Source organism: Corylus avellana, chromosome ca7, assembly GCF_901000735.1.
Source record: "Corylus avellana chromosome ca7, CavTom2PMs-1.0".
Taxonomy (NCBI): Eukaryota; Viridiplantae; Streptophyta; class Magnoliopsida; order Fagales; family Betulaceae; genus Corylus; species Corylus avellana.
In genome coordinates, this window is record NC_081547.1 from 13,015,800 (window position 1) to 13,029,181 (window position 13,382).

The 13,382-nt window shown below is 35.7% G+C and overlaps 1 protein-coding gene across 1 annotated transcript; it reads left to right on the forward strand.

The window, feature by feature from the left end:
• Window positions 1–97: 97 nt before the first annotated feature.
• LOC132187171 (uncharacterized) lies at window positions 98–10,445 on the forward strand. Its single transcript, XM_059601382.1, has 5 exons — window positions 98–202; window positions 1,473–1,739; window positions 5,731–5,882; window positions 9,602–9,738; window positions 10,092–10,445. The coding sequence occupies exons 2-5, from the start codon at window positions 1,480–1,482 to the stop codon at window positions 10,257–10,259; spliced, it is 717 nt and encodes a 238-aa protein (XP_059457365.1). The 5' UTR covers window positions 98–202; window positions 1,473–1,479; the 3' UTR covers window positions 10,260–10,445.
• The last annotated feature ends 2,937 nt before the right edge of the window (window positions 10,446–13,382 follow it).

Here is a 13,382-nt window from a genome sequence, read left to right on the forward strand (position 1 = left end):
ATATATATATATATATATATATATATATGATGGCACTTGTGAGGTAGGTCGAAATTTTTTTGAGGAAATTTTTGTCTGTAAAAAATATGTATTTTGAAATAGAAAAAAAAGCACAAGCCACAAACACACAACCCACGTCAGACGCCCTGAACTGCAGACCCTCTTCCTCCCCGTTTCAAACTCTCAACAGAGGTTCTCTCAGGTATGGGGTTGAGTTTTCTACTTCAGTTATTGTCTTTCCCAGTTGTTTTTCTCGTTAAAACTCAGTTTGTGCCATTTCCTTCATAATAGTTGAAAGAAAGTCATATGTGCTTTCACTTCTTTTTCCCTTCTTCGTGTAAACTTTTCTTTGTGTTACTTTGATGGGTTTTTCTTTTGTTGGTGACTTCTTTGGCGTTTTGTGTGGAAAATTGGCAAAATTTGGATTGACTCGATCAAACTTAAGATGGGTTCTTTGTAATTCTGTTTAAATTCAGGAGCATCGGTGTTTTATATTCATATTTAACTAGAACGGAGGTTATGTTAGTCCAGCTAACAAGTCAATTTACTCTTTCTTGTATACAGTTTTCTCCTTCACAGCCAAACCGATATAAAGAAAATGTCACTTGAAATTAATTACTTTTATAAGCTAAATATGAGATCTTTTGTAGAATGAGTTAATCTAGTATACATTTAATATGTTAATCCTGTCTGCTTGAAATGAAAAGAAAAATCCAATAGCTTGACAATTGGAGATTCTACCAAAGACTTTAATGGTGCGTTAGTTTGATATGTTTCAAATTAAACACTTGAAACTAACCTATTGCTGGAAATTGCTTTTCTTTTTCTTTTTTTCTAAAAAAGAAAAAAATCTTATTTCGGTTGGGATTATGGGTTAGTTAAGTTGACAGCATTGATACACTTGGGGCCTTATGAAGCTTTCAAAAGGAAATTTATAGAAATTTAGTTATATAATCATTCTTGTGGAACTTTGTAAAATCCATGATTGTTTTTCTTTTTAGGAGATAGTTTGATATGTTGCAAATTAAACACTTGAAATATAACCTATTGTTGGAAATTACTTTCTTTTTTTAAAAAAAAAAAAAAAAAAAAAAAATTCTTATTTCGGTTGGGATTATGGGTTAGTTAAGTTGATATAATTGGGGCCTTATGAAGCTTTCGAAAGGAAATTTAGTTATATTGCTGAACTTTGTAAAATCCATGATTGTTTTTCTTTTTACCTTGTTATTCATTTATGCTGAAAGCTTATTCCCATTTTGGTAAACATGGAAACTCTATTTATTCTTCTTTTTGTCCTTTTTAAAATAGTTCTCAAACTTTTTCTTTCACATCATGCCTAGCGTCCTAATTGGATAAAAGCATTCACCCCCTTTCTAAAATGAACTTGCGGTACAAACTTTCCATTGGGCACATTGATGTTTTTTTTTTTTTTTTTGTCAAATGCTTTTCACACTTTCGCTCTTTCTTTGCAGAATTCTAATGACAGATAACAGTATCAGTGATGATGACACGATAACATCAGTTGATAATTCAGTTGAAAAGCTTCCTGATCATCTCCTGATAGAAATTTTCATTCGAGTTCCTGTCTCAGATTGGGCACATATATCATGTGTGAAAAAGCAATGGGCCAATTTGTTTCGTGGAGAATGCTTGTGGCAAGCTGCTCTAATCAAGACTTATCCTTTGGCTATCCAAGCTAAAAGGTGGCCTGGACCTATCCCTCGAGGATTAAGCCAAAGGTAGAGTGTAGTCCCTTTATTTTCTGGTATTCATATAATTTTAATTTCTCAGAAATTCTCGGAGCAACGTTTAGTTTATAGTTTCATGGCTTGGAGAAAGGCTATGCAAATTGATGGAAATTGATTATTACCTTCTAAAGGAAATGATCTTTCTGATATTTTGATGTGCGGCTTAGAAATTATTTGGGCAATCATTTAGAGCCTTTAGGCTTAGCTTTATTATCTTTACATCTTTGATAGATAGAGCCTGATTGGTCAAATTTTGATTGAAGTTCTGCAAATGATAACTAAAAATGAGTCGCAGTATAATAATATCATTTCCTGATATTTTGATGTGCGGCTTAGGAATTATTTGGGCAATCATTTAGAGCCTTTAGGCTTAGCTTTATTATCTTTACATCTTTGATAGATAGAGCCTGATTGGTCAAATTTTGATTGAAGTTCTGCAACTGATAACTAAAAATGAGTCGCAGTATAATAACAGTATATATATATATATATATATATATATATATTTGTTAAGTATAACATTTCAGGAAACATAATTATAAAAAGTATGCAAAGATTGTTTCCCCTGGTTGATATCAAGTTAAGTGGATGTTTTTCTCTTCAATATCAGAAGCCTACGTTTCATAATACATGTACTTTACAATATACATATGCCCATTACATTAGCTGACCCGCTACTTATGAAGTGGAATGAATTCTTTATAAAACGTCCACACCTTTAGCTGTTTGTGATGCATTTGGCATATTCCTCTGTTGTGCATCATTTATCAGACCCTGCATTCCTGTAGTAAGATGAATTGCAACAGATTAAAAAATACATTTCAGGATCTTACTCAGCATCAAAACTATAAATATTAATTTGGGTATATTCTGGCTGATAACAAGCTGTAAACTAAAATCAGCTTTGTTAAACTAGAAAGGTAGATGAGAAAAATGGGAGTTAGTGAAGAGCAGGGTAGATCAGTCTAGCCATCAGAGGGTTCTTAGGCGTCAGAACTACAAGAAAGATGCATGACACATCAAACAAAGCAGCAGTTTGGTCAATATTTCTTTAGCTACAGCAAATATCAATACATAACTTGTAGGACCTTATCAACTAACATATGGACCAAATTTCTCCTGGTAAACTAAACTTGGCCCAAGAGTAAATTCAAGACCCACAAACTGAGCCAAGTTAAAAAATAATCCCACAAAATAAACCCAAACATGGACCAGCCTAAACTCAAAAAATCCGCGGTATTGACTACAGCTCCTTAAGCTAGTTCCTGACATTTGCCCAATAACTATGTCAACACTCGGATGGTTTTTTTAAAATGCCCACAAATTATTTTTCCTTTTTAATAATTCGAAGTGCTACTACTATGCTTTATAACATGATTGCAGTGGAATTTTGGCTATAATTTTTAATTTTACTTTTTTGGTAAATTAACAACATCAAATACATTAACGAGAGCATCAAAGGTAAGTACCATTACATTCCCATAATCATAAACATATAGTTCATAGGTCAATGATCACAACAAATGTAATCCGAAATATATCTCACTACATATCCATCATCAAAATAGTGAATAGATTCATTATATCACAAAAAGGCACTAAGTGCCATCCACCGTCTAGATAGTCATGCTAAAATCCTCCAAGAAACTATATATGCTAATCATATAAATTCAAGTAGTCTTGTTTACCTCCTATTCCTCTTGTCGAACCTCTAATTATGTACCTGTAAAACAACGTTTTACAGGTGGAAGGGGTAATTCCACGACTTAGTAAGCAAACGTTACTTGCAAGCCGTATATGAAATGAGCCCTTGTTAGAAAACACATGAATAAAATGTTTTCATGCAATGACTTCCATAAAGAGGTAATCAATGCATAAAAAGTATTCCTGCTGATCCTTCGATATTGCAAGGTAACATAATTTATAAATGCAAGACATGAATTAGGACATTTTCCATTTATGTGTAAAATCCACGGTCATATATATATATAACTCTTTTCCTTGGCTGTACCCGTACAATTAAGTATTAACCACCGTACGATTAAAGTTGGTGCTTCCCGTAGGACCTCATGGTACACCCTCGTGGCTGCAGGAAATGCACTACGTACCGCATATCCTAGTGGATCGACCCAGGCTCTCCTTGGGTGGCTCACTCAACCTAGGATACACCTAAAATAGCCCCACACCGTATGTAGTTGCGTCGGCTATATATATACACTTATACATTATCATCATAACTATTCTCCTTGGCTGTACCCATACAATTAACCACCATACGGTTAAAGTTGTTGCTTCCCGTAGGACCTCATGGTACACCCCCATGGCTGTGGGAAATACACAATGTACTGCATATCCTAGTTGATTGACCAAGGCTCTCCTTGGGTGGCTCACTCAGCCTAGGATACAGCTAAAGTAGCCTCACACCATATGTTGTTGCCTTGGCTACATGTATATAGCACGAACAACGTGGATCCAATATAAACATAAAAACGCCTTAGGTTCAAACTCTTATATCATAAAATGACACATGTTTACGCAATAACATTTCATAACGTCATCATACATATAACTTCGTAACATTTCATAACATAGTCCACATACCCCTGTTTTCTTCATTACGTGATATAGTAAAGATTGCAAAGCATCTAGGGCTCATAGCATGTAGAAAATATAACATTTCATGCTTGCATAAAAGTTCCCATTTTCCCTTTGCAAATTTTCATGCAATTAAATCCTTGTCTACTTTCGCATGAGTTTACTTTGAGCATTAAGTTTCTCAGCAACTCCTCCTCTATAATAATCGGTTCAGTTGTCTGCAAATTTATCCTATAGTTAGTTGGGCTCATAAATGTAAAACCCTAATTTTTCCTCCTAATAACCATCCTCTACCTAAAGTCGCCCTAAATCCCCTTTAGTGTCGAATGTAGTGCATATGTCCTATAAGTCTTCATTCCCCCATTATTCTCTCTCTGATTTTTTTTTTTTTTGGTCCTATTTGAATGGGGGTTCAAACAAAACTAGGAACGGGGTGCTCTAAGTTATCTCATTTAGATGGCTATTGATCGAGCCTTCGAACGAGATTCCTTGATTTAATCTCATTCGAACGAGGCTACTATTCATCGTCTTTCCCAATTTCTCTTTGCCAAAGCTTCAATGTTTCCCTCACTTTTCACCTCTTCCACTTTTTCCACCTTTTCACCTAAACACTACATATCACACACACACACAACCCCAACTTCGAAATAACAAACTCATGCACCAAAATCAACCATAACTTCAAGGAAATGAGAGACAAGGTCAAGAGTTTACCCTTTGAAGCTTGATCTTTCTCTCCTCCTAGATCCAAAAGCCTCTCTCTCTCTCTCTCTCTCTTTCTCTCTCTCTCTCTTTCTCTATGTGTGGTTCGGATGAGAATGAAGGGGGCAGTTGCATGCCCTTAAAACCCTATACTCCAATTTTCGTCTTTTGTTTATGTTTGTTTTGCATGAAATTCAGTCTCATTCGGACAAGATTCTTTTAAACACGAGACACATGTCTTATCCTTAACTCTTTTGAACGTGGGTTAGTCCCATTATAACGGGACCTCCCAATGTGAAATTTTCACCAAGTCCTAACATTCCCTTTGCTGTAGTAGCCCCTTGCCTAAGAACCCACATTAGTTATTAATTTATTTTATTCACTTCCTTTAATCCTTCTTTCAGCATCTTGCTGAACCCCAAGTTTTAAATTTAATTTTTATGTTTTTGAAGCAGGGTGTTACATTTTTCCTCTCACAGCTTTTACAGCCCTTCAGGACTTATTGCTTGCATTGTCATCCCTTTTTTTTTAGTAACATATAATCTGTCTTTGGACCTATCATATGAAATTGAAATTCTCTCTTATATTGGTTTCAATAGCATTTAGTAGGTTTCCTCTTTAACTCACCAAAAGTATATTATTATAAGCTTACTGGCATTCTAATGGTCTCAATGAATGCCTTCAGGAGATTTACAGCTTTATACATTAGCAAACACATCTTTTCTCTGGAAGGTGAGATAGACGAGCTTGTTGGGCACACTTATCTATTTTTGAAAGAGCAACTTGAACTTTCCACTATGCCACCTCCTTCAGGGGTACTTCATGGAACCATAATTGGTGTGTTCTCTGCTCTCACTTACTTATTTTCTTGCTTGCAACCCTAATGAATTTCTAACTGAATAAGTGATTTATCATTATTTATGAGTTTGGTGGAGTGCCAATTCCTATCTCAAATTTCATAGGTAGAAGGTCATATAAACATCTTAAAGGCTGTCACTTGCTTTTGTGTTACAGACACATGTCAACAATTTTTGTTCCATGTAATTTGAAGGCACTTGCTTGTGCCTTTCATATATTCATCGTGTTGTATTTCCGGTGTATTTGGTCTAAGATGTGTTGGCATATTCTTTAGACAAAAACATTAAGGCCCCGTTTGGTTAGCGAAATGGGTATTCCATTAGGAAAATGAATAGGTATTACTGGGAATAGAAGATGTTGGAATAAAATAATTATTTCAATTCTTTAGTTTGGTAATAACACACATGGTCTAACTGGAATTGAATCAAAATTACTAAAAAACCCCACATTATTTTAATTTTTTCTTTTTCAATTCATATTAGAAAATAAAAAAAATAAATAAACCTAAAAAATGGGTGGCTGGCCACCCACAAAACCTGCCGGGGGTGGTCACACCACCCCTGGTGCCATTGGGGGTGGCTGCACGAGCTCCGGGGGTGGCTGTAGCCACCCCAAGATGCCACGGGGGTGGTCCACCACCCCCGGACGCCTCGGAGGTAGTCTCGTGAATATATATATATATATATATATATATATGGGTGTTTGTGTAAAATGTATTGAGGGAAATAGCTATTCCTCTCATTTTTTAGAGGAATAGCTATTCCTGTGTGCAAGGGATTAGTGATTCCCACGGGAATAACTATTCCCAAAAAATAAAAGACCATTACCAAACAAAAGAATGACTATTCCAAAGGAATAGCCGTTCCATTCCAGAGGTCTATTCCGCAAACCAAACGGGCTCTAAGTTTAGGTCTAAGTTTAAGTTAAATGAATTGTGTCATGTTTCATTGAAGCCTTTCTACAAGGTTGTGAATACATCATCACATGAAATGATCTTTAAAATACGTTTTTTTATAGGTAGTCAAAGAAATATCATAAAAAAAAAGCGTAAGGCGCTCCTAAGCATACATGAAGTATACAAAAAGGACACCCAAAAAAAAAGAACGAAGAAAACACTTACAAAAACCCAACAAGAATCACCAAGAGCTTCACAATAGAAACCCTAACCCCACAAAAACTCTGGGCTACATTACATCACAGCAAGAGCCCTCTTGACTTTACCCCGGCTAGAACCAACTCCCCTAGCATCAAAGTTGATCGAGCACTCTAAATTCTTAAGATCCCTTCTCCCTTTTGGTTTAGAAGTAGAGATTGAAACCGCTTGACGCTGTCCCTCATCAACTAAAGTCAAGAAATCTAGAAAACCCTTCTCATCCACCCGTAAGAGATCCCCCTAGTATGATAACACGATCTTGCATCTTGCATTGCCTCAGGGTAATCTACAACCCCCACCTTAAGATCATCCCCCTTCAAAGATTCACCCACCTCAGAGACAAAAGAATGTTGCTGAGCCCTCCAACACATACCCGACAAAAACTGTGGGGAACACCCAATTACCATTGAAAACATAAGAAACGACCTAGACGGTAGCAATGAGTACAGACGGCCACCCACAGACAAACCACCAGGAGGGGCACAAAACCCCAGCATCTTCTCACGCACAAGACCATCCCACTGATTTGAGGGAGCAAACCCACCCACGCTAGAGGAAGACGATGGACCCAACCCAACGCCACCAACCGAAGGTTGGGGAACCGAAGGACTCTGGACCACACTAGAAGTGCTCGGGATAAGGAAGGCTCATCGAAGAAAACTTATCGAAGAGGATTTCCTGACCGCACCCCTTACAAACGCCGGCACAGACTAGGCAACAGCCTCAACCAACGGCGAAGAAAGAAAACCCTACGAAGTAACCAGCGGAGCACCGATCACCGCCACAGCCTTGAACAACAAGTTCTCATCCAGCTGCACTCCTCTACTGTCCTTCGACTTCTGAGAGTTCTGCAATGGCTTGGGTTCTGGCGGAATCAAAGTAGCTCAGACCCCTTCACCCAACACAGCCGACCTTGAAGAAGAGCCACCGATGTCACCAAAGTACGCCAGACCACTCCCATCATTTGCCTGAAACAGGTCCAACTCCGACGAGGCGCACTGATCCTTAAAATATTAGGACGGTGAGTGGCTTAGATATCCGGATGATTCAAGGAGGTTAGATTGGACCTTACCTAAACCCGAGGTCTTTATGTTGGGGGAAGTTTTTAAATGGTTTAAAAATATTTTTAAATTATGCAATTTTTTAAGAATTATTGAAGATTGTTAATTCTCGTTTGAATGGTGTTGCTGAGTTGATGTGGCTGATTGCACCATGGGAAGCCCGTGGTGTAAAACTGTGCATGTCACAAAATGTATTGTGGAATGATCACTTGAAGCTCTCATTCGAAGGACAGATCAAAACAATTGCGTGAGAAGATCATTTAAAAAAATCATTGTTCAAATGCTCCCAAGTCCGATTCAAACGAGTGGTGCATCTTTCGAGAAACTGATTTTTTAGGGTTTTTTTTATTTGTCTATAAAAATGTCATTTTCTCACAACTTTAGTCGTTGACAGGAAATTCCTAAGACCTTAAAGAGCACAAGCCTTTTGTGAATCATTATCTTGTTCTTGAGTGAGGAAACTAAAAACCACTTGTTTTAAGTAAAATCTTGAGAAAACTTGAGAGAAAAAGATGTTTTACAATGAACATTTTTAGCTCGAGTTCTATTGTGTGAGTACTATAAAAATCTCTATTAGAGTTCCCTTCAACAGACCACCTGAGATATTGAGATCAAATTCTTCGTCACTGCATGTGAAAAGTCTGGAGGAGTCTAAAGACATTGTATGGATAACGGGTGTGGGAAGAACCACAACATGGATTTGACGCGTGATATCAATGAACAAAAGACAAGAATCGTGGTAATTTGATCATTGAATAAGAGTGAATTGAACAAAACAAGTCTCGTAGAGTTCGGGTTTGTTTGTAAATCTATGTAATAGTTTTATAATTCTTATATATATCTTTTACTACTAATATTGTTTTGAGCTGGACTACGTTATGTAGTTTTTCCTGTTTGGGCTTTCCACGTAAAAAAATTTTGTTTTCAATTAGTGATGCTTTTTACAGTACTTTTTTCATGTCATTGTGTTTTGTGATTTAACATATTGATCATATTTTCAATAATCTAGAATTAAAGTTGGATTTTGCTTCACATGTTTTCTAATTGACATTGTTTAACTAGTGCAATACATATGTGAATGTTGATTTTCACTTGAAATTTCTTTGTACTGTTATGTGAATTTTTTGAATAGGACCTATTCACCCCTCTTTAGGTTTAGTAGATTGCATATTAGATTTTTCACTCTGTAAATGTACTCATTTTTTTAATTTTGTTGCTTTGCATGTTTTTCTCTTATCAAATCCATCATCTTGTTTATTCCGTGGCGTTGGTGAGGGTATGTGAGGTTTTGTGGAAAATATGTTGGACCAAATCCATAAGAGAAATTTGGTCGTCGTGCTTAATCAATTGAACTACTAAAACTGCATATAGGTTTTATATCTAGATTGATGATTCAATAGTCATTAGTTTCTTGGTGGAGTGCCCATAACCTGAGTGTCCTCGGTACCCACTAACTAGATCTTACTAAATTTGTGTTTTGGCAGATCAATTTATTGCTTGTGGGAAATCAAGTGACATGGCCCATGAGCTTGCTTCACAGATCTGGTTGGCTGCTCTTGACAGTTTGGAGGAAAATGAGCACACGTTTTGTTTGCTTAAAACTCTTGCACAAGAGGGTGATGTAAGCTACACCATTCAGAAGTTTGTCGTTAATAATTATACCTAAGGAAACTACTCTAGAGATACTGGGAGATTTCATGAATACAGCCACATAAAGACATGTAGACGCATCTAGTTTACATGTATGTTTATGTATGTATAGAGAGAGAGAAAGAGAGAGAGAAAGAGAGAGGATCCCTTTTGCCCATTAAGAAGCTGATGTTTAGATTAAATGCTCTCATGCCTTCTAAAATGGACAAATTTTCTGTTGTGTTTGCTACGATGTTATTTTTCCGGTGCGCCGTGTATTTCTTTTGTTGCCATTCTTCCCATATTGACGTTGATTACCCATTTGCCTACCTCTACTACTTGCAGGTTTTTCTTCCATATCCTTACTCTAGATCAACCAAAGTCCAATGGAGGGTGTTTGAAAAGCTCTTCACTGATTTCCGCGACTGCTTTAGTCATGTAGATTATTATGATGTATTGGCATGTGCCAAGAACAAGTTTCAGGCGATACCATCTGCTTGGTTAGGTTACTAGCCCATTTGAAATGCGTATCTTGAACCACAGCAAGTATCTGTACATATGATTGTAACTGTTGCCTTGGACCTAGCTAAGTTGTGAAAATCCCTATACAATGTAAGAGTAAAAAGAAACTGTATATTTCTTCTGTATTTCTGTGCTGTTGCCAATTGCTTTTGAGGAAAATAAGAGAAATGAAATTGAAACAGAATGATATTTTGCTTTCCAAATTATCACTCATATGTCACTTACTCTCACAAACTTGAAGTTCATATATTTTGGATCCTATTTTGAAGTTGTGATATCAGTTTGCTTACTCCATTTAGATGGAAAAATGCGTCAAGCACTTGCTGTCAACTTTATGTGTAACGTCACTAACATCCCCTACCCCAGGCCTAGGTTAGTCCTTAGGAAACCCCCAGGAGCATGGGCTTAGAATGTCTTGCATACCCATTTATTTGGGGACAAGTGCTACACATCTTCCTCTTATTCTTCTCTCTTCATTCTACTTTTTCAAAATCACTATTGGATCTATAGGACTCATGTAACCCTTAGGGGTATTTCGAGTGGTGGACAAAAGTGTCTTAACACTGGACCACCCGTAAATTTTGTGTTTTTCCTTTATATTGCTTTCAGTCATATTTCGGCCTCATCATTGTTTCAGCGGGTTGTGGATGTTCATAGAGGACTCTATCCAATTTGGCATTAGTTTGTTCCATCTTCTTAATGATAACGTTCCACCATGGTTCCAAGACAAAAAATTTGTTGCTCCGAATGATTCACTTTTGATACGCTATTGAACCTGACTTTGATATCAATACATGTAACATGATAGATTATTATGTTTTGAAGGAACTAATAGCTTATAGATTAGTTATAGGGAATTTAGACATTTTCAAACATAAGGTTTGGGATTATTTTCTGCTTACTATTTTTATTATTTCATTACACTTATATAAAAAACATTACAACCCTACAGATGGAAATAAAAATTAAGTATAATAATTAAATTATTTGATTTGATTAACCATCAATTACAACTAATTCTCTAAAAGCAGTAGCGGATCTATTTGTAGGCCAACAACGGCCACAGCCTTGCTTAAGTTTTTTTTAAAAAAATTTATTCATGAGCTTCAAGAGCTAAATATAGGCCTGCAAACGAGCAGGCTGGCTCGTGAGCTCGTTCAATACCCGCCTGAATAAGCTTGGCTCGTAATCGAGCTCGACACTGTTCAACTCGGCTCGTTATTGTACAAGCTCACTTGATTAGCAAATGACACATACCCAACTCGTCCTACTAAACTCGACGAGGGCTCGTGAGCACGACCCGATTAAGGCTTGACTCGCTCAACAAGCCCGACTCGTTTGGGGCTCGTGAGCTCAACCTGTTTATGGATCGATTAGCTCGACTCGCCCGACTCGATTAGGGCTCGTGAACCCGACCCGCTCAACACTCAACCCGCCTGACTCATTTATGGCTCAATCCGACCCATTTATGGCTCGTTAGATATATATTTATATCTATATTATCAATTTATTATATGATTCATATTTGATACTTCAGTACTTCTTATTTAGTTATTTATTTGATAGATAATACCATATAAATTATATAATTATCATTTGATCTACGTACTAATGTATTATCATTAGATATATAATATATTACGAAGTGATTCATGTAATCTCAAATTAAGCTACTAGTTTATAATAATATTAAAAATTAAAATCAATAATATGTTTATTTATAATTTAGAATCATAATTTAAATATAATCATAATTCATAAGTATTAACAATTTAATATTTATCCTTCAAAATATCCTTACTTGATATAAATATTAAAATAATCTCAAATTTAGTAACTACTAAGTAGGCTCTAAGAATCTAAACAATTAAAAAACATAGGTGACAATTAGAAAGTTAGTCAACAATGTGCTCTTAATCAATGTACGTTACTCTTTAGGGTGTGACAAATGACAATTGACATCATATACAAATATACAATAATACAAACTTAAATGTTATATTAATTAATTGTATAAAATTAAATTAGTTTAACTTAGTGTTATACTTATAAATTAATAAATTATAATATATTTATATATGATATGTTATATATATTTTCTTTTTTGAAACAATTTTATATAATATATGATATACATCATATACTAACTTAACGTTAACAACTAACAAGTATCGAGTAAAGTATAAAAATAAATTATATTATATAATAACTATACTATGTAAATTATAAAATTAACAAGTAAAGTATATAAATTATCTTTTAAGTTTATACTTAATATAAATTTATTTAAATTATATAAATTATACTTAATATCTTTGGACTTTGGTACTTTGTAGTTTTTAATTTTATCTTTTTAATTTAATATCTTTTAAGTTTATCTTTTAAGTTTTAAATTTATTTAAATTATATAAATTATCTTTTAAGTTTTAAATTTTTAATATTGGATTTGGTAGTTTGTATATTATGTTTAGCAGGAACTACATGCGATCAAAATCGTTTTTCATGTCTACTTGAGCTCTTGAATCTAACGATCCGAATTGAATTAAAAAATGCTAACTTGTAATCAACACTCAAGATCATGGCTCGAAGTACGGGGCACGAATAGTGGCTGGCGCGAGTTTGAAAAAAAAAGGGTTCATCTTTCGAGGGCCTCGGTTTTAACTTGTAAACTTGGTGTATTTTTTTTAGCCGTCCGATTTAAATTAGAAAACATTGTAGCCGTTAGATTTAATGATGGAGTACAGCTGTAAGGCATGACCGGCGTGAGTGTAATCTGGTGTTTCTCGTGTCTTCATGAGCTCTTTAATCCAATGGCCTACATTAAATCAGAAAAAGTTAAATCGTAACAAACGGTCAAGATCATTTCATTTGTAGACATGGCATAGGGGTTTAGCCAGGGCTAGCAATTTTGACACGACCCGCGAACTCGACACGAGCACGACACAAAGATAACAAGTATTGGGTTTAGGCTTATCGAGTTCGGGTCTTAATCAGGTCGACCCGATTAAGACACGATTAAATTCATGTCTTGCGGGTCCACGAGTCGACCCAACAGACACGTTTAATAAATGGGTCTGGTGGGTCAGCCAGTCTCGGGTGACCTGCCAGACCCAT

What these genes read in the sequence shown, in the direction of transcription:
- LOC132187171 (XM_059601382.1), top strand. Translation starts at nt 1,480, where the DNA reads ATGACAGATAACAGTATCAGTGATGATGACACGATAACATCAGTTGAT. An exon ending in CCTCGAGGATTAAGCCAAAG is followed by an intron (nt 1,740 to 5,730) that starts GTAGAGTGTAGT and finishes GAATGCCTTCAG; the next exon opens with GAGATTTACAGCTTTATACA. An exon ending in CTCTTGCACAAGAGGGTGAT is followed by an intron (nt 9,739 to 10,091) that starts GTAAGCTACACC and finishes TACTACTTGCAG; the next exon opens with GTTTTTCTTCCATATCCTTA.